At 34.8% G+C, this 22,515-nt stretch overlaps 1 protein-coding gene across 11 annotated transcripts in view; it reads left to right on the forward strand.

The window, feature by feature from the left end:
• ADGRB3 (adhesion G protein-coupled receptor B3) overlaps positions 1–22,515 on the forward strand; it is a 458,541-nt gene that overhangs the window by 169,540 nt on the left and 266,486 nt on the right. For 10 of the 11 annotated variants that reach the window (XM_032104724.1, XM_032104729.1, XM_032104733.1 and 7 more), the window contains 2 exons: positions 17,037–17,147; positions 22,345–22,506. In XM_032104724.1, coding sequence (XP_031960615.1) covers positions 17,037–17,147; positions 22,345–22,506 — 273 coding nt within the window. The remainder of the gene's footprint in view (positions 1–17,036; positions 17,148–22,344; positions 22,507–22,515) is intronic. The other variant, XM_032104730.1, reaches the window with a different exon arrangement.

A 22,515-nucleotide genomic window follows, 5' to 3' on the forward strand; every position in this document is an offset into this window, starting at 1 on the left:
TATTAAAAGACCTTCAGTTAAAAAAAGAAAAAGTTTCAAAGAAGAATTATTAAAGAAAATGTCTAAAAATTCTGACAAAAAAAGGACTTTTATATGACTCCTTTTTTCTTCAAATTTTCCATAGTTTGCCAACCAAGTTTCAATAATCCAAAGTGTCTATCTGGGCATGTTTCTGAAACACAGTACATATTTCCCATGATAAATATAGAAATAACTTTTTTACTTTGGAGTTTTTAATACTTCTTTCTGTGCAAGAACAGAGCCATTGCCATTTAAGAAACAGAAAATGAGATGCAAAACTTTTACTTTTGCAGTTATAGATCTTCAGTTATTTTACGTGTTGTTGAGAAATACATACATTAAAGTTAAATGAAACACAACTTGGGCCACCAGCAGTTCTTAAAGCAGTATGATTAACATTGGGTTTTCACACTGTTCAGTACCACGTCCGAGTCTTTCCAGTATTTGAGAAGGGGTAAATATAAAGCCACAGCTAACCAAAACAAGTAATTCTAAGAATGGAGCGGTCTGTCTGGATGACTTCAGTATCTTGGTGTGTGCTTTACTAATCTAATCTAGCCCCTTTCTTGTAGATGTGCCTGAGAATTCACAGATTTTAATAGGTTAATAGAGCGATTTAGGTAAATTAATGTGAACGCAGTGTGGTGCCGGTACATGAAGGGGGAGAAAGAGATTTTAAGTGTACAAACAAATTAGGGGGCTGATAAGAGAGTCTGAGCTAGAGGACGTGAGGTATTTTCATGGCCATAACTGGTAACAATAAATCTCTTTATTGCTCAGAGGCTCTTACTTATAATAGAAAACAGACAACTGGAGAGGATGCAGAGAAAAGTCTCTGAAACTAAGTGATTATAGAAAACTATAACAGTAAAGAATGAAACAGATATAAATGGAAAAGTAAAACTGAGGAATTCAAATATTAAATTAGGGTCTTCTGTTTCCCAGAATTTAGTCTACACTGCCTGAGTTGGCTGGGCAAAAATTTTCCAATGAAACAATCACATGAATACATGTGTTATATTTATTAAAAGGAAAGATTTCTAAATGACACAAAAAAATCTCAAGCAGTACTGCTGGGATGATCATCTTCTAAAAGAGAGAATAATAAAAACGTAAGTAGAAGAAAACAGGCCACCTCTTGTTTTTAAGAAAAAAACCCAAACAAAAAACTATTTTTAAAAAAATTCTCTTTTTTTCTTTTTTTTCCTGAGGTCCAGTTTCTCTTCCATGTGCCAAACTAATATTCCCTTGTGTTTGTTGACTTGTAGCAAACAGCACCGAACAGCTTTATATTTTGTCCTTCCTAATACCCAAGAGCCAATGCAGTGGAAGCTTTCTGCAGACGTCAGCATTACTGGAGGAGGGCCTCTTTGTTGTCCTGGTGCAGGGGGTATCTGGGTTCTTTTGACAGCCACGCTGACTGCCTCGAGAGAAGAGAGGACACTGCTCCCATTTTCACCATCAGATCTGCCTCCCTATCTTTAGTCATCTTGGTCCAAATGAGATTGTTCTCATTCACAGGGGAGACAGTGCTCTCCTGCCAAGCTTGGGCAGTCTTGCTGTCTCTAGGTGAAGACCACTGGATTCACCAAACTCTCTGTAAGCAGGAGTACAAGCCCCTGTTCACAGCTTGCAGACTCAGTGGTTGAAGAAGAAAAGGCATTATTATGGTTCTACAGTAGCACGTACAGATCTCCAGAACCTTGCTGTGCCACGATTGATCAGACTTAGAATAAAATATCTACCCCTGGCTTTCTAACAAGCACCCCACAGGCCTCATCTGTCACTGGTTATTTATATCAAAGTGACCTTAGAATGATGTACAAGCAGAAGATGCTTAGGGAACATGATAGTGATCATCAAGGGATATGTCCTTCCAGGCTGTCAGTGGCCTCAGAACAAGCTCCTTGAGGGCAGCCTGGCACTCAGCCTTCAGTCTCCCTGTGCAGAGTGCTGTGCTAAGTCCCATGGCCTCACAGGATCACAGGTCAACTCTCCGCTCAGGTCACCAAAGAAAGCATTAGCAGTGGAGACAAACCTGCACTGTTCACACCTTCTGCTATAAAGCTATTCCAAAAACAGAGAGATCCCTTTGAAAGGGTTACGAAAATGTGGAGCATCTGACTAGAAGCAAAAACTGAAGAACCAAATTGCTGTTTTGCCATGGACCAGGTCAGAAGAAATACACCATATTTAATGTGATAGGCTTTATTCTTTAATTAACACATTGAATGATCATGCTTTATATCTAATAGCTTAGGTTTCATGTGGGATCAAAAATACGTCTATATGCCTGCTTTTAGTTCATTGCAGCAGTTTTGAACAGTTGCAGAATATTTATGAACTCCTACAAACCTTACCGTCAGCTGAAATTCCTTTTTCCTAATGAGAACTGCGGCTGACAAGCAGCATCATCAATAGATTGAACATGATAAGAATTCACAGCCATGAAGCAGAATGCCAGATCTGAAACTAAGATGACTGGGTTTAGGTACTCACTTTTCTGGTGCATGTTTATTCATCCTCAACACGTGCAGAAATTATCAACAACTGCTCCATCAGTACATGATTATATAGAATAGGAACTATGAAGAGATACATAGGTTTCAAAGATTCTTTGCTACTATTTCCTACTTGTTGTAAATTGAGAATTGTTAATTTCTTAAAAACCTTAAGGGATCGGATGAGCAGGTTCGAAGCTGCTTATCCTTTGGTTATTGTCTTTTAACATTTTATCCCTCTACATGCTCAGTGTAATTATGATTCTTGGATTACATTCCATAAAATTATAATTCTTCTATTTCTTTTTTCACTAAGTAAAGTTCCTATTATTTTTTATTATGAAGAATCCTAATGTAGGAAGTAATATTTTACTTTTATTGTAAATCCTAGAGTGCTTGAATAGATGCAATATATTTTTTCTAATTTGTATTTTTCCAAATTCATTTATGGATATAAGTTCTGGAATAACTGATTTTTTGCTTCATGACACAGATATATTTGGGGCTGACTTAAATGTGTAACTGAAAAAGGGATTTTGTTTTAATTAGAACTAAAATTCAAATTGTAGCTATAATAGAAATAATAAAAATAATAGAAATAAAGCTATTTCAACTTTTTCAAAATGTTCTTCTTGCTTTCTCCTTTCTTCCCTTTTGTTTGAAACTCTTAGCTTAGTTTAGATTAACCAGTAAGTCTGGCCTTGAAGCAGCTTTTTCTTATGAAATAAGTTCTTTATATGAAAAATATCACTTACTGCCCAGTGGAATTCCTTATTTGTACAGTCTCTTCTGAATTAGATTTAATATTTACCTGTTCCTTTACTGTATCATGTTACAATGAATCAATATAATAGAGTGCAATTTTCTTTTTTAATAGCTGTTATTTCGCTTAGAAAGAATAGTAAACAATGACGTAAATAAAATTAAATGTGTATATATATATTTTTTTTTAACATTTTGGTTAAAACCAGAGCAGTTAAAAACCAGTACCATTCATCTTATATACCTTGAGGATGCTCTGAACTAAGTTCATAAACAGTCAATGAAAACAGAAGCCCTGATGATAAAGTTAACCTGTCTTCCTCAGCCCTATAGCCTTCCTGGGTTGAGCAGAGCCAGACTTACCCTGGTCAGACATGTAAGCTATGTGATATTTTTGCTTCTGTAGAGACGTGCCTTTGATTTTTTTGTATGTTTTTTTTGTTTGGTTTTTTTTTGTTTGTTTGGCCTGGGTTTTTTTCTTTATCTTTTTTTTTTTTCCCTTCATCCATTTTTCTGCTTTGCTGATTTTCTTCTTTAGATAGTTAATCATAGGACTGCTACTTTCCCCTGATGTTCTGAAGCCTGCAGAAGTCTCCTTTCTGCTATACCAAATTCTGTGTCCAACAGGTAAATTTCTAGTTTCAAGATTTCCAAGACCTGTAAGAGAATCTACTCCTTGCAGGGGTAAAGAGAGAAACCTTACCATAGAGAAGGAACTCGATGCCAACAATTTCCATCTTAAGGGAGTGGTATTTATGCAGACTCTTTACAAATTAGTCATAAACATTCCCCAGATCCCCAACTGATAAGTCTTTTAACTCAGAATTCCTAAGCTATGTTTTGACTACCAGAGTTAGGTAATTAAATGACCATGGAAATAATGCACCTCTCCAACTGTTAGTCTCAAGTCTGGATCTACAGTTAGTTTGTGAAACTGGTGTGGGATTTGAAATTTGCTTCAACTCTAAATACCAGCTAAGGGATTTATCCTTCCTTTCACAAAAAAAGATTTGTCTCTAGAGTGAGATTTTTTTTTTTAAGGTTTTTTTTATGTACTTTGAATAGCACCTTCTTTTCAGACTAAAATTTGTGTACTTCTTTATTGCTACAGATGTTTGTTCAGAAGACCACCAGTTGTCCATTGATCAAGTATAATAATTTTACTTGGCACAAATGTTTTACTATTTTAATAAATTCCTGTGCTTTTTTTAGCAGGCTGCCCAGGCTCTGCCACAGGAATGTTTAAAAGATGTAGTGGCAGATATTCCTATCTGCAGTTTAGTACACACCCAGTGAATACAACCATAACATTTCAAGTCAGTAATAGTGGTGGGCCTTCGGGTAATAGGAGAACAGCAACAATAAGAAAAATCATTGTCCCAACTAGCACTTTTTCGCCTGGATTATTGCACCGTCTCATTTTTAATACTGGGAATAATTTATTGTGATTACATTTTTAAAAACTGCTGCTTAGCAGCAAATCCAAGCTGACCTCATCATGAATAAGGATTTAGTGAAATCGCTCTTTAACTAGCTGCAATTGTTCCTATAATCTAAAGCATTAAATAGTATGGATGTGCAGAAGAATCCACATGATCTAACAGAGTTAGAAGCTAGAAAATCATTATTCTTGGTCTGGCAGTCCTGTGTTCTGCTCAAAACCAGAGAAATTAATCTGTCTGGAGCCAGTTCTGCTGACACAGCAGTTATATGCACATTTAATTCTGTTATTTCATTACTTTTGATTTACACTGGTGGAGGTCAAAGTACTGTCATTTGTAGGTGATGTTACTCTAATGTATTAAAACCACAACATGAGGTAGAGTGAGACTTGTTTGTTCTTTTGATAGTGGGAAGTAATTGAAATGTACCATAAAATGATCAAAATTATATATGTGCTTACTATGATTACAAATATAGAGGGCTGTATATGAGCACTAATGACTTATTTTTGGACAGAATCTATTACATTAAAAAATTGCTTCTTCATGTCTTTTGGGAACTTGTAATGATTTTTGAAAATCAGAAATTGCATGAAAGGACAAAATGGAAACATCTGTTCTATGGTCTAGACTCTATACATGTGCAGTTATATGGCACCAAGCCCTTTTCCCAGAGCTAGATCTTGTGCACTCAGGCTATCCTTTGGAGATGTTTTACATATGTTAGCATGTGGGCATTTGTATAACCACATCTTGCATCAATGGGTTCTGCTGTCATCCTGGGAAATAAACTTCTCTGACTGCAGATGTAAGTACCTTGGGGCTCCAGAGTCAGTTCTGCCACAGAGCACTCCACTTCACTCAGGCTTTGCAGACCTATTGCTGCATTATTTTCAAAACCTTCATTAAAACTAATGGAACATTACTTTTATAACCTAGGATTCCTTAAACAGACTTTAATTGAGTTTTCTACTTATATATCAAACAAATAATGATTTTTAAGAACCAAAAAGGTATTTCCATTTGCTGAAAGTTGTTGCTAAAATCATAAGACTATAGTCTTTAGAAGCACTTTATTTGTTCTGAGATGTGAATGAGTATCAAATTGAAGTAACTTCTAGAAATAAAAACAGATCAAACTTAAATATATTTGGGAAATGTAAAAAATATTTCACAAGATCAGTACAGAATGAGCAGTCTGTATTAGGTCTAAATCTAGGATTTCTTTTCTGGTCTTCTGAGAACTGGTACCTTATGAGCTTCAACATAATCTTTTCAGCCTACTTAACATGCTCTTTATGACATGCTCTTGACTGAAGCAAATAATACATGCTGTATAACTTTTGTGGTCAAGATAATGGGTTTTTTTCTGAATTTTCTTACGATCTCCTCTGCCTTATCTTTTTGAAGTTATCTGTTAATCACTGAAGAGAATATGAAATATGCCTAATCTGTTCATTATGGTAGTATTGTTGGAGTCATGGTCATCTAAGTACATACCTGTAGTTCTGATTATTGGTTGGACAATCAAAATAAGTCTCTAGTGAGCATAATTTAATTTACTGATTCAGAAATTTTTTTAATGTAAATAGTCCATTATACATACCTACAGTAAACTTCTTTCAGGTAATTATTTAGGATATTTTCAGAGAGCCAAAACAAAAGAGGCAAAAGCCTAATTTGAGACAAATTCAATTTTTTGTTTGAAAATAGCTTTGTATAGAAGCTATTTTATTGAGCTCTGTAGTGAATTCTTTTCCAGCCCTTTCTAGGCATCAGAATAGAGGCATTTGGAGAGATTTATAGGCTGTCTGTGGGAAGATGTATAAGCAGCACTGCAGATGATTCAAAAAAAGGTTCATAGTTAGGAGCAGCAGGATGAGATTAAAGTCATAAGCCTCTTAGAGAGCCACGATACACATCCCAGTTGCAGGTCTCTAGCTGTTAAGGGGAAGTCTGTTTGCACTAAGTAAAACACAACAAACTGCAGAATTCTCCAGAATATATTAGTTTTTGTATGTCCATAAACAAGAGGTAATTCTGAGAATACATTTGTATGAGTTACAGTTAGAGCTCCCAGAGTAATGAGTATTGCAAACTCTATAGTTCTAAGTCCAGAACTAAACATTTTCACAGAAAAAATCCCTGCTTGCAATCTCCAGACATTCATATATGTTGACTATTGGCATAATTTCCCCAAATGATGGACCATGATGAGCTAAGACAGCTTTTAGGTAGCCACACTGCATGTTATACTGACAAGCTGAAATGAATTACATAAGATGTATCCTGTGTAGCCATCATGGAATAGACACTTTTAAAAGATCCTTATTATTGAGATGCGTAGGAGAAACTGTATAGAGTACACTTTGATTAATCATTGTGGAGGTCAAAAGGTATAGATTGTTGCAGTAATATTTGTAGGACATGCATGAGAATTTTAAGTGATTCAAGTGTAATATCATGCCAAAATGTAGGAATAATAAGAATACTAAAATCAATTTGTTTGATGCTTATTGATGAAAAAACAGGCATGCTCTTCCACCTCTGAGGATGTACCACTTGAGTAGTGTCATCCCCGTGCTTCTCCCTCGTATCATTCCCTATGAGTACCAGTGTTTTCTATTGCTTTCTAATTTAATCAGTGAAGTGGGTAAGATGGCACTTTTCTGTGACTGAGTAGAAATCTCTGCCATGGCTGAAAAACAGCGTTTTTAAAAGTTTTTAAAAAATATGTATGTTGCAGAAACATGCAAAAACAATGTATCGATGGGTCTCAGTGTAATCTATGTGCTTGGTAAGCCTGTAGAGCATCATTATCATAGTCTCACTAATTCTAATGGATTCATTTACTCAATCCAGTAAAGTGCTGTTCCTGTGTTAAAAGTAGTACACCATGATCAGATGGATTATGCCCATCAAATACATCTGCTCTTACGTCAAATTTTCTGCTTTATATATTTTTTTTTTTAATTTATTTTGACACTGGGCATTTGGTCTGGTGTTAATTAGGTGAGAAATCCTGCACCTCAGTTATTCTTTAATGCAGGCTTCAGGCTGAACTTCTCTAAGAGGTGTTTGACAAACGGTGCTTTGTTTAGCTCAGATCTGCAGCTGAACAGTTAGTTTGCTTTTACAGAAGCATTGCATGGGCAACACCTGTAGAATAAGCCATGGTACTCTCTGACACTGGCCGTAGAACTAGGAAGGACATGTTAGCAGATGCACTGAGACACGTTTTCCAAGTGTGGATTATGCAGTAAGAGTGAAGGAGAACTTTGGATTTTAGCTTCAGTGTGATATTTGAGTCCTTAAAAACATTAAATGAATTGCTGGGTGTGACCCTGAAATCCGAATTTCAGAGACATAGAAAAGTGCTTTTACTAAAGTCAGTGAAAATATCTAATGTGTTTTCAAAAAATCCTGGAAGATCTAGGTCCAATAGATTTTCATTGATAGTTTTGGTTAGATCTCTTGTGTGCTTTTCTACTTAAAATCCCGTGCATGTATTTCTGAAGGAAGGATTTAGATTTATTTTAGGATTCAGTTTTAGTTATTTAGCATTGGAACAGACTCTCCAGGGAAGGGATGGAGTCACCATCCCTGAAAATGTTCAAAAAACATGTGGATATGGCATTTGAGGACATGGTTTAGAGGTGAACATTGTAGTGGTGCTGGGATGATGGTTGGATTTGGTGATCACAGAGGTCTTTTCCAATCTTAACAACTCTATGATTCTATGATGGTGAAAATTTGATCTGAGGTTTAAATTTTGAATCACTGGTTTTCCTCTCATTTGTGTTGTGTTTTCCCATTAAGATTTCCCATTGTTGACTAGAGAAGAGTTATTTATGACTCATATTCAAGACCACAGGTGTCCCATAGGAGTTCAGAGAGGACTTATGGCACCATTAGATACCTGTTAAGAGGTTCCAGGTCTGTTTTGGAAACCCCTGTAACACCCTTCCTATCAGGGCAGTGTGCCATACACAACTCTCCCAGGATGAACTGGGTGGAACAGTATGTTTGAAACTGCATGTGTGCAATCATTAACCTGCAAGTGACAGCAAGGGTGCATACCCTTGTGAACTGGTTGTAAAAACCTTTTAAGTCAGAGTAGATGTCTGGTTTTGGTAAACACCTTCTAGTCCATCTCCTCAGCTTAGAAACTTTAGTCTGCCTGAGTGGAACAAGGCCATCTTACAACAGTCAAGGCTCTTGTCCTTAACTTTTATTCCTCTCTCTCTACATAAAATTTAGCAGCCACCCATGTCTGTATACAAAACAGTGAGCTTTGTGGTATCACAAATGATAAAAATGTAATGTAAAAAAATCACATCCAGCAACACTTCTTCCATTTTTAATTATTTTCTCATAAAAGCAATTTATAAGACTTAAACAAGGACAAGAAAATGCTCTTAAAAAGGCATGCAATATCATTTAGCTTCACCTAGAAACTTTACCATTCTAAAAAGCATTCACACTCAGTTTAACTGTTCTTAGTGATTACAGTTTGCATTACCTGTTATTTAAAATATTGATTCTTTTTCCTTCTCTTCATATAGCTTTAGAGTCTTTCACACAGTGTAAAATTCCCTGTCATAACTTCATAGATAATTCATCTCATATTTTCATGAGTGCTTCTATCATTTAGAAAAGATTAGGCAACCATCTGCAGAAATGTCTGCAGTAAATAGTTGCAGGGCAAGGAAATAGTCTAGATGTCCTTGTGAGTCCTGCTTTTTTCAGTTTACTTACTTTTCAGTCATTCTAGGACAGAAAGTAAGAATTATTGAATTCAAGAATAGCTTAGTAAATTACAGTTTATTCTCAGTCATCATCTCTTGACTTTTAATTGTACAGAATTGAACAATAAAGGGGCACATATTAGCCTGTGTGTAAGAACTATGTAGCTTGCTGCAGTGTTCAGTAAAAAGAGACTGTTTATATAAAAATGATGCCATTCTGAAATAACTCCTGCACTGGCTAACCATATCAGTAATTCAGTTAATGAAATACACAACAAAAGCAAAATACTTAATGTAGAAGTAAAATAGTATGAAATATAAAAAAAGAAATAAAGATAGTGAAGAATTATTATTATACCATGATTTAAATTTTTAAAGGCTGCACATTAATAAGTTATTATAGTAGAAACATTAAAATGATGAGAATACTACAAGAGAATGCATTAAAAGTCTTTCATTTAAAAAGCAAAAATATATAAAGATAACCCCCTGTATTTTCATTCTTTAATGTGTTATTATGTCCATGAATCTTTGAGAGAACAGTATGGAACAGGAGAGAAAAACATACTGCTAAATTTACAGGATTCAAATGTTAAACTTGAAAATGTAAAGTGCTTTTTATCAGTATTGTTATTTTTATACACAAACATTTTGGGATAGATTACCAGGGAAATATTTGAATGGGAAAAATGTGAAGTGCAGAGCATCTTCTGCCTACCTGGCCATGATAATTACAAATGTCAGATTTGGTAGATATAAATAGGGGTAAAGCTGTAGTTTGGGCTTCCATCCACCCCACCTTTTCCTCTTTGCTTAGTTATAATTCTGCAAAGCACATGTGAAAACACACTACCTGCTGTGGTGACATTTTACATTCATTTTGAACAGGTATGAGTCACTTCACTAGATTTTTATGCTCAGTTTCTCCTGCCTAGGTGTATGATGATGAGCAGTTGGGGCCAGGAAGGCAAGTAATAGAGTTTGAACAGTTTCGACATTCTCTGCACATTAAAAGTGAATAAATATTACATCTTTATGATATTCTTCACTGATCAAATCTCTAGCCATAAATAAACAGGTTCAGATCCCACTAAAGATAATGGCTGGCCAAGAGAGTCACTGCAGAGATGCACAGGGAGACAGCAGATTGCACTGCCATGAGAAAGTCTAGCTCCTCGGGATTTGTGCTATCATTTATACTTTAATTCAGCAATATTTCATTTCTTATGTCATTAAAAATACCAGCAGTAGTATTAATCCAAAATTATGTCCTAGGAGTAAATGGGTCTCCCTAGAGATGAATATAAACTAATTACCTTTGTACAATATGTTGTGTTTAGAATACATAATTATTTTCCCTAATTTTTTGAGAGATGAAAGAGTGCATGTGTATAGGTATTAGGATATCTCTGTGTGCAAGAGAAAGGAAATCTTGTATCTAATTTCCTACAAATGTTTACCTGTCTTTTACTTGATAAAATGCAATAATTTATTAAAATTTAAAAATATATACTGTGTTAGTACAAATGCTTTTGCCTTTCATATTTCCACTATCATAAAATCCTTTCCATGTTTTCATGAGTAATAGCATATTTTTCTCACTGTGTTCATGAATACAGCTCAGTTCAGATCTTAATTTGCTCCAGTGAAAGAAATTACTCCATTCAGTTTGAAACTGATCAAAGCTCTTCTATACTGTTTTGGAGACCCAAAAGGGGACTTTTTATGGGACCAGGATCTACGTAGGAAGTAAGCAAAGGCTGTTTTAAGAACGTTTTCCACATTCACTAAGAAGAGGTTCCCATGGAAATCTAATTCAGCTAATGGTTACGTTACCCTTTTGGCAACTTGCCTGCCTCATGAGGAAATATCATTTTAAGGGGTTCCCATGGAAAGCTATAGCTTAAATCTGTACTGCAGAGTGATGGTATTCACTAATGCCCTGAAGCTCTGTGTCCTGACAATGCAGCATTAGAGAACAAGTGCTTCCTTGTGGGGCCTGGGTACCCTGCTACAGTGAAGCAGGGCTGGAGATAGGGAAGGGAATGCTCCTCTGATTTCCTTCTGTCCTAGGACTTGCTGTAAGGAAAAAAAAAAGCAACAAAAACCCTGCAGCTCATGTTTTGTTCAGTTTGGGGGTTTTGTTGGGTTTTTATTAACCATCAATCCTACAAAAGAAGAACTAAAAAAAAAAGCAAAAACCCCTCAGTCCTTTGAATGTAGTGACATTTATTATGTATATATATGAGAGATAATTTTATAGTGCAAATGAAACAGAAAGTCACAGCTTCTCAAGTCAATGCAAAATTGTGTTCTATGTGAACACACATTCTGCCATCTAGTGACCAGAAGAAATTATACTGACCAGTTGCCAATGTGATAAGAAACCCCAAGTACTGCTACTGCTGTGTATCTTTGTTAGAGAACCTCTAGAATGGACTAAAAACAAACATGCAGAAAATTTTTTCAAGCTCCTGGAAGTCACAAATTGATCGGATGTACTGAAATTAGTTAATATTGCAGTCCAAAAATTGATTTAAACAAACTGATTCTTTAGGTATTTCTCTCCTCCCCCTTCACCTGGCACTTACATCAGCATTTTGCATAATTTCTGGGAAAAACATTTGTGTGTTAGCACAGAGAGGATGCCATGCTACTGCACATGAGACAGTTTTTATTATTGCACATTCTGGCTGAAAGACCTATTCCGTTCATTCTGTAGTCAAGAGTAAATGTAAACACTTATTTGGCTAGTTACAGTTCAGGAGTGGGCAGGATAGTATGAATCACACTGTCGGAGCGGTGTGGGTGAAAGAAAATGACAGTCACTTTGGGGAATCGGCTGCCTCTCCTTGCTTTTAAGGTTCTGAAAAGCCTTCAGGAAACTGCTCTCACTTTCCAGGTGGTTCTGTACAAGCTGACGAGACTCAGCAACTCTGAAGTGCCTTGACATTGTACATATCCTAAGGGGGTAACCCTGGAGGTCTCACAGTCACTTTTTTTTTTTTTAGTTCATCCATGATGCCATCACCAACTCCTATACTGAAAAAGGCTTTTTGTATTAATACCAGTGTGTCCTGCACCATAAATAGCACAATTCATAGTAGATGGTACACCATAATACATTTGCACTGTGAAGTTCCCATGAAATGTGATAAAAAATAACCATAAAAGCCAAGCCAACATGGTTTATATGTCCTCTGATGACTAGGATATGTATGCAACAAATATATATATATATGTTACAAATAAGATAAAACAGCCTAGGCATAAAATCTGTTTGATACAAACCTTAATTTTTAAGAATATCCACTTGTCAAAAAGCAGAGACTAGCCTTGGTGAGTAGAACCTTGCAAAGCTGGTATTTTTCTTTTGTATTTCTCAGTTGTCCTAGTTTGCATTTTTACACTGTTAACAGATTTTTTTTCTTCTTTATTCCTACAGAGAGCACATGGCACCTCTCTTCTCTCCTAAAAATGTACACCTACACTGGCCGCAAGAGTTTAGCTTCTGCTTTAAAAACTAAAAAGGTTACTCAATAGGAATAAAAATTCACATAACATAACATAACGTAACATAAAAATAAAGGTAAAGCCAATGGGACTTGTGATAAGAGTTGTAAATAAAACTGAACTGTAAACTTTGGAATTGCAAATTTTGTTTTTCTGTCCTAGGAGGCATGGAATTATATTACATGCCTCAGCTTATACGGAAAATGAAATCATGGAATCATATAATCATTTAGGTTGGAAAAGCCCTCCAAGATCATCAACCTTTGACCAAACACCACCATGAAAACTAAACCATAGCACTAAGTGCCACGTCCAGTCATTTTTGAATGCTTCCAGAGATGGTGACTCCACCACCTCCCTGGGCAGTCTGTTCCTATGCTTAACCAAATGAAATGTCACATCCATATTAAAATATCTGCATCACTAAAATACATTGAATTATTGATCCATTATGTACAGCTGAGGATAGGTAAAATAGGCATCCTATTGCAGGGATCTCTTGTACTTCCATAGCCACCAAAGGACCACTGACAGCAGAATAAATTCTTTTATCAGATAACTAAACCTCAGGTTTTCTACCACAAATGTTTGGAATGTGTTATGATTCGTTATAAGTCTTGGTCTGGTTAAAATGATTCAATTCCCCATCATGCTATTTGTTACTTACATTTTGAGGTATTTATGAGTTTTATCTTCATGCTGTGTAGATTATAGCATTAACAACGTAATAAAAAGGCTTAAAACCCTTGCATGTTTCCAGGCCTAACTTAGAGTCACTGTTGAGTTCTGAATTAGACCATGTACTTGTTTGTTGCTGAAAGGATTTGCTTTCCCCTTGTATTTAACAAAACAATATGATTAATATCAGTGTTTGAGGTAAAAGCAGAGAAGAACTGTCCTGTTTCACCCAAATAAAATTTAGGACAGACATTACCAAAAGAATTCTCTTCAGAAACGAATGTCTACAAAAATACCTTCTGGGTTAGAAAACTTATTTTCAGCAGCAAGAACTAGGTAAGAAGAGTGAGAATGATAAAAATTCCTTTACTCAGAATGTCAATTCAAATATCTAATATTATATCCCAGATATCAGGTCTTGAATCATGCTGACTTGACCTTGCAGGACACCTCTGTGCCAGATACTGCCTACATTAGGATGGTTCTTACCACCTTTCCCACACAAACAGGTCCTTGAATTTACTGTGCCTTTTAGTCATACTCTAGGATGACTTGGGTTAAAATGCTTTCCCATCCCAGAAAGCATTTAAATACTGCTTCTCTGTGAAGTATTGAGGGAAAAAACCTGCATAATGGGTTCACCTTCTATATTTATTACCTAGGATCTGAAAATTAAGGAAAGTTTCATTCTATTTAGTATTTATTGTAAACTTAAGTAAGATATTGTATTATAAAATGCTTCATAAAAATGCATTACTGTTAAGTTTCTTAGATTAAACAATTTTGAGAACATTGTTTGTACTTATACACAAAAAGTGGACAATTCTGATCCCATTACAAAAATGTACTTGACCCTATTTTTTTCTTTTCCCATGAGGCCTGAATTTTAATGAGGCCTCACCCATGCCAGTACATTGCATTTCCTGGTACTGCTTTTGTTCTCATGTGGCATTCAGTTAAATATTTCAGCTGAATATGAAAATGAGAGCATTGCATAAGTCTGGTTCCATTTTTTGAAAAAACTTATAAAAAAATATTTTTGTCTGTGTAATGAAAAAATTATCTTTAATATATACTTGCTGTATAAATGCTTAATATATCAAAGGGAGATTAGCTGAAAAGTGCATCTCAAAGACCATCAGCAATAGTTGAAATGAATTGAAAATGTGTTGTTGCTTAAGTGGAAAAATGAAAAAATTGAGGCATTACAGTCATGCTCAGTGGTATTTGTAACTCCATTGTTATGACTGGAGCTGTATCAGGTATCCTCCACAACCCAGAGAACTGACCTCCCAGACATCCCTTTGCCTCTTCACCAGCAGTCTCTGTCCTGCAGGACGCTGCATGTGCCTGCACCCAGCACAAGATGCTGCAGGACTGGGACCAAAACATTCACTACCTCCCTGTATGCCTCTGGAAAGCCTTCCTCTAGCAAAGGTCTCCCATTATTGCACTCTGTAACTTAAAAAGTAGAACTAAGTCTTCTGCAAGAATGGTGCCATATCCTCTAAATTGCCTGACAAGCAGAGATCATGCAGCCAGCAAACTCAGAGTAAACATGCCTTGCTGTGACAGCCTCTGCGGGGGAAAAGCTATGTAAAGTCTCCTGCCATTACCATGTTATTAATTACAGTTTAAATGCGTCATCTGTACTGCACCTTGTAAAAATTGTAAAAATATTCTAATCATAATTTGTATTAGAATATTGATTGCAATAAGAGATTTTCCACAGAATAAAAAGCTATCTTAAATCAGAGGAGCTGTAGAAGAGGTATATTTTGAAAAAATTTATTCCTAAAATTTGTAACACACATATGTATATATACACATACATATATTTATTATATATTTGCATGTGTGTATATATATAATTTAATTATCTTTTATATTTATTTCTGGGGTATATTAAAAATGTTGAATGTTTAATCCTCAAAATATATTTTATTAATTAGATTTTCAAATATTCTCTTTAGAATGCAAACTGCATTGCTGTTTTCAAATGAATAATTAAGTTTATATTTTAAGTGATGCCATTAATGAATATTTACAAAAAGAAACACTAATTTGGAGAAATACATTAATAGTTTACTAGAAAGGAAAAAAACCTCTTTCTTCTGATTGACTTCTTAAAAATAAGTTCCCCTTTAACTGTTTCTTTAAATAGAAATTTTAATCTGTTTAATGATTTATCAAAGCAAGGTGTTTGCAAATAATATTTATTAGTGATATTTACGTCTCATGTAATGTTTGGTGGTTTTTGAGGCAGAAAGGTAAGTTTTATTATCTTCATGCCTTTACAAATTGGGGAGAATTTTGAATTTTGCATTTGCAAGGTAACCTTCCAGCAGAAAGATATTTTTTAATGTTTGTGTTCCTAGTGTTTCAGACACCTTCTGCCTCATCAGAAACTTTATGTGATTGTAGTTGAAGTGGTTTCAATGTTAACCCATATTTCCCAGCACACACTTCCTGAATTAGAGTCCCAGGTTTTTTTTAAACAGAATATTTAGCACTGAGCTGCAGACAGCTGTGTGTGCCTGGGAGGATCATAGGGAACTGTGCTGAAGACACAGCAATCCCCCTCTAAGGGCAAAGGACTTTCAGCATTTCATTACAGAAATGAAAAGTGGAGCTAAGATAGAAGTCTAGGAGGATTGTACAGGACAAGAGAGGGAAAATGACAGCAGTGATAGGATAAACAACTAAAGCACTCTCGTCTCCCACACTCTGATTTTTCATAGGTTTTCCCTATTAAAATCAATGGGGAGAGTAAGATGTAATCTAGTCTTTTTAACTGAGAGGTTTCAGGAAGGAAACAGATCATGAACACTTGTTCTGCTGTATTCAGCCTAAAAATTAAACAGTTCATTGGCTAACTTACTATTATTTCCCATTGCCACCATTTCCAAGGATGACTCGTTATCTCTGTTGAAGGCTTCATCAGCCAGAAAGATGAGTGCAGAAATAGAAGTCCTCTCTGGAAGAGCAGCAGGCTCTGCCACAGAACAGCAATGTCTAACACTGTCATAGTCATTTTCTGGTGTGGTTGCACTGATTCAAAACAAAGGAATAGAATGTCTGCATTTGAATAATTGTTTTTGTCCCATGTCATACAGCTGATTTATAGTATGTGTCACTATTGAATGTTGGTTCATAAAATAAAATCATATTGGAAAATCTGCAGACATAAATTTAAGTATTCATTGAAAGTTGAGTGTAGCAAAGTTAAGTTGATGTTAACTGCCATGATCACTTGCCTGACTCTTGCCAGCAACTTCCAGGTATGTTTAGGAACATATTGCATGAGACAGTATGTGACTTTTGAGAAATGTCTACACACAAGCTTTCATAAACCTTTATTCTGTCTTTAGAATTTGGAATGATGGGAGATCATACAATTAAAAGTCAGCGACCTCGATCTGTTCATGAGAAAAGGGTCCCTCAGGAACAAGCTGATGCTGCTAAATTTATGGCACAAACTGGTAATACATCAGTTACATTTTTTCTATTTACTGTTGTTAATTTTAGCAAGACCACTGCATGTTTCCATAATCTTTTGCTGCATATTTGTCAGTTTTCTAAGCTGATACTTTTTTTGAATCATTTATTTTTTTTCACCAGTTAAAGTCCATAAATAAAGTGGCTAAGAATTAGGTAGATCATGCAAAAACATGCACTGCGAATGTGGATACTGAATCATTTAGTGTAAGTATGAATTTCTTTAGTAGTAAAAGCAGTCTCACATGTACGAAACACAGGACAGCTCACGGTGACATGTTAACGTTTTTCCAAAGATGTTAAGAACATGCTTCAGAATTTCTTAATAAATAGACTGTCTAATCCCAGCTTTAGGCATTTATCAAATTAATTAATTACTGGGGTGACTTTAATGTGCATGTATTCAGCATTTACTATCTTTGGCCCAGCACGACGCTCTATTCTCTAGTTTCCAGATTCATAATTGCTAAATGAAATTGGCCGTAAGTAGTTTTTAATTGGATGTGCAAATTATCTAACAGTTTTTCATCTAAAACATATTTTTTAATTTTGTTTGAGCAACTTCATCTTCTTTATCTAAAGATACCAAGATGATATTGGAAACCTGGAGCTGAAGTAATTAAAAAAAAATAATCCTGATTAGCCTGTTTACCAACAGTTACCACAGCAGCCTTTGAGGTCAATGATAAAATTTCAGTGGTGAGTTGAATTAAGCTCTCATACACCAAAGCTACTGCCCATTTTGACTTCAATAATGATCCACATATCTGTTGGTAAAACCTAACTATTGGTACCCTACACTCTCCATTCCAGTAAGTTACTGCATTGACAATCTTGTGCCCCATAATTTTTTGTATGGATTTGAAACAACATCCTCTGTATTCCATAGTTACTAACCTAGAATATATGCCTGCATCAGTCGTACATAATGCTTCCAGTTTTTACGCACTTCAGGAAAAGAGTTATAATTGCTTCTAGTTATAGTGCATGTTTGACATCCTTAGTGGTAGGGTGCTTTACTTAACAGATTTGCAGAAATTGATATATTAAGCAATCTGAGTACATGTATAGCCAATCAGTGTAGATCTGTTTGGTAACAAATTTAGAATGGGAAAAAGTCTGTTTCCCTCCTATTAATCTATAGGATTGCTTTTTATGGCTAACTCACAGATGCTCCTGTAAGCAAATGCAGTGGAAGAAGGGAGCCTAGAATTCTCTAGGTCTCCATGCAATTTTTGTTTAGGCAAGTAGAACTTATCACTTGCATACCTAGCTCAGACATAGAATGTTAGTTGCTTACTACATAGTATAACACTTTTGCTTTTATGCTGCTTCTTGAATTCATACAATTACTCAAAAAATAAGTACAATTATCTGGGTTTTTTCCCCTTATAAATCCCTAAAACTTTAATAATCTCCGACAAATCTTGTATCTGATAATTTTTAGTCTTGCACTGCAGTGCATCTATTATAGGTGTTAGAGAACTGCATTACAAATGCAGCACTTACACCATCACCTTCCAATACATTGTGTGTGTGGAGTGGGAGATGAACATTCAAAATTATACAGAATTGGTTTTCAAGGTCCTGTTCTGAAAGCATGTGAGATGTATGAGCATATAAATTTAGATGCCCAAATTTGGGGAAATCTGTACTTTCCATGCTGTAGGTTAACACATTTTAAGTAATACTTGTGCTCTTTCTGGACATACTAATTTTCATCTCTTCATTTTGTTTTTCCTTTGTAGTGATCATTGCATATTTTCTTCACCTGTAATGCATTAATTTTTCTTGCAATAAAATGATTGTGATATCTTCCTAAACTGATTCATAAGGTTTTTTCCTAACATATCTATCTCATTAATTTACCCACTAAGAAATCTTAATAGTAATTGGTTACTGAGTTTATGAGGTTTTATATTTTAAGCCTTGATATTTTATTTTGTGTAATAATAAAACAGATACAAAAGTGCTACAAAATGTTTGTATGTTTTTAAAAGGCAGAGAGACAGGAATAGAGAAGTATCCTGGAAAATATTTATGAAAAGCATTTAATACTGTTAGAATCGTAGACTTAATCCACCAAATTTTGCTGGAAATTGAAGAGTTTTAAAATGTGTTACTAAAATGCGCATTTTTGTGGTTTTGGAGAGTGATATAAGGCAGTAAAAACATTTATTAAAAAATATTGTGTGAATAATTTCTTGTTCTATATTTGTCATTTTATGTGTTTGGACTGATCCTTCCCTTAGGTGTTATGGGATTTAGAGAGTATAATGCAGGTAAGTTTTACACAAATCAATGAGGCCTTCCATACAGTAAGTTATGTTTCCTCTTATGTGTCAAGCAGCAGGGGAGAATAAGAGTTTGATACCTTGCTAAGAGATAATTTGAGATTGTAGATTTAATGTGAGTGATGCAAAAATTTAAGAGTTCTCATATAACAGAAAAGAAGAAAGAAAATAAAAAGTAGCCTTTTCAAAATTTTCATTTCAGAAAAGACAAAAATGGATAAGAGAAAAGCAAACAGTGAAAGATATATTTGCAGATTATGTAGTCAACCTACATTTATTCTAGAAAATATAGTAGTCTTTATGTACTTAAAAATGGTGAATTAACAATGATGTGATAGATTTGTGAAGACATTTCCCTTCTTTTAAATTTTTTAAAATAAGTAATAATCATCCTGACAGCAGTACAAAATAGTCTGAAAATTTTAAAAATTACCAAAATATCATAATGTATTGTATAAAAGCAAGCAAAGCAGCTGGTGAGATGTGTGTTCTTTATTTTGTCTTTATTTTGCTCTTTTTGCTTTGTACAACATGTTGATGTGGAGGATCTTTCTCCAGAAAATGTTTAAGCCTTATTTACATATGATGAAGTATATTAAGACATTGTACCTTTTGTGAATGAACAGTACATATATGCTCAGCACTTATAATAATTAATACTAATTTCAAAATTCACTCAATACAGTCACACAACAATCTGACAACAGACTAATAATCATGTTGCTGCTATTTTCCATCATATTCCAAGGGTTAAGAGTAACATTTTTATCACTTTAAGATATAAAAAAAATAAAATTTTTAGTTTTTAGTTTCTGTATTTTATTAGATGTGTACTGTCAACATGTCTGTGTTGAATAATGGGATCGCTTACACTGGGTATATATAACTGTTTTACATAATGAGGAACATCTTGAGAAACATAGTTTAGACTTTTTCTGCCGTTTGACCTTTTATCTAAACCATTTGAACAAAAGAAAAGTCAAACTTCAAAAAGAAAACTTCCAAACATGTAGGAAAAGACAATAAATATTAGCCTAGAAACCCACAGTAATATAAGTCTTTTTATCATGTATATAGGGCTTATAGTACACATTTTATAATTGTTAATGTCTACCTACATATTAAAGATATTTAGCATATCATCTAACCTGAGCCCAAGCCATCTCACTGCCTAATCAAAGTGCTAAATGCATGTCAGAAAAACTATTAAAACAATAACCAGTGATTATTTTTTTCATTTTTTTCACTTAACAAATAAGGAAAAGGACTACAAAAATCACTGGGGAATTTTTGTGTGTAGAAAGCTCATAATTTTCCATAGAAATTTTTAGAGTTGCATATAATTTTATTAAAAACAGAGGGATTTGTGTGCTAATTATAACACATTCTGTCATGTTACGGAATAAGAAGCTGTTGTTTTTTTTTTTTTAAAGCACTGAAAGCCTCAGAATTGAATCTTAGAAGTCTAGCAAAGACAATCATTTTGCAAAGGTTCCATGCTTGACCTCTGGGGGGGGAAAAAAAAACAAACAAACAAAAAAAACAAACAACAGAAAGACATCTTGGAGAGATTCACAGATTCTTGCCATAAAGTACAGTTTGAAGAAAGAGTATGTCATTTACTGCATACTTGGCAGGTAGCACCAGAATATTCCTGGTTTGCAGACAACCCCTCGACTGTGATCAGTATCAAAACTTTTGGAAGTCTAGAAATATATTGAGGTAACTGAAATTTCAAGCAAGCTCTTCAAGTCTGCATATTTTATCATACCACTGATTTTAAAACAGAAAATCCCATTTGTTTCAAAAAGGACTTACACTTAAAAATCAAGCATGCAATAGGGGTTTCAGCTGCCATTTTACGTTACATGCTGATTTTTAACAGAAGAAGCTAAACATCAATGCACAGTTATTTACTCAAATTGTTGTGAGGTATATTCACATTATTTTTGCATTTGCTTTCTGAGAATACTCAAGGGATCTATTTTTCTGAATATGAATTCCTTTGGGAAAGGAATTCCAGAATTGTGTGTATAGCTGTTCATGAGAATTAAATTCAAGCATTCTCCAGAGCATCCATGCAAGAAAACTTTATGCATTACTTGCTTTCAAAAATTATAAATAAAATGTTCTATCTCTCAAAAAATTTTTTAAAATCCTCTTTTCTAATATGTAGCATTAACAAATCACATATGACAATTTTGAGCATAGTAGTATGTATTGTGTGCAGTAGTGCGGTCTGACACACCCAAGAATTCAGCACACCTGTAGGTCAAAAGCAAGGAGTGTATCTGTGCAGAAAATGATCAAAGTTGCCATCCCACATTTCAGGTTAAAATTTAGTTAAAAAAATGTTTTTCTTTGCCAGGGAACTTCTTTCAAATGCTATATGACTCTGCTGAAGAAAATATAAGACATTAGGGGGTTGGTTTGTCTGGGGTTTTTTTCATTGGAATTCCCTTACTGGTAAGGTTCCTTAAACTGTTACTGAGCATTAATTCTAGAGGGATAAGTAAAAATATCAAAGATAAATCCTTTTATATTATACTAAAAGTGTTGTCTATGTACTTTTAGAATCCTGAGGGCAGTGTTGTTAATGAAGTGTTGAAGGGCAGTAGCTCTCATAAAGTTGTAAATTATGCTAAGACATCAAAGTGTTCCCCTCTGACAGGTGTTATGTGATCGCAGCATTGTAGGTGTCTTTGTTTTCTATTCATTGCACATTTTCACAGCCGCTTTACTCCATAAACTTTTAAATATTTATTTTGGTGTTGTACCTTTTTTCTTTGATTTATAAGAGCAGATGATAATGAGCTTCAGAAAAAAAAAAAATTGTGTCATTAATACTTATGTCTATATTCATGTTTGTTTGTTGTCTCGAATACAGGTGAATCTGGTGTTGAAGAGTGGGCCCAGTGGAGTACGTGTTCAGTTACTTGTGGTCAAGGGTCGCAGGTGCGAACCAGAACTTGTGTATCACCTTACGGGACACACTGCAGCGGCCCTTTAAGAGAATCAAGGGTTTGCAATAACACTGCCCTCTGTCCAGGTAGTGTTA

Source organism: Corvus moneduloides, chromosome 3 (genome assembly GCF_009650955.1).
Source record: "Corvus moneduloides isolate bCorMon1 chromosome 3, bCorMon1.pri, whole genome shotgun sequence".
In the NCBI taxonomy this organism is placed as follows: domain Eukaryota; kingdom Metazoa; phylum Chordata; class Aves; order Passeriformes; family Corvidae; genus Corvus; species Corvus moneduloides.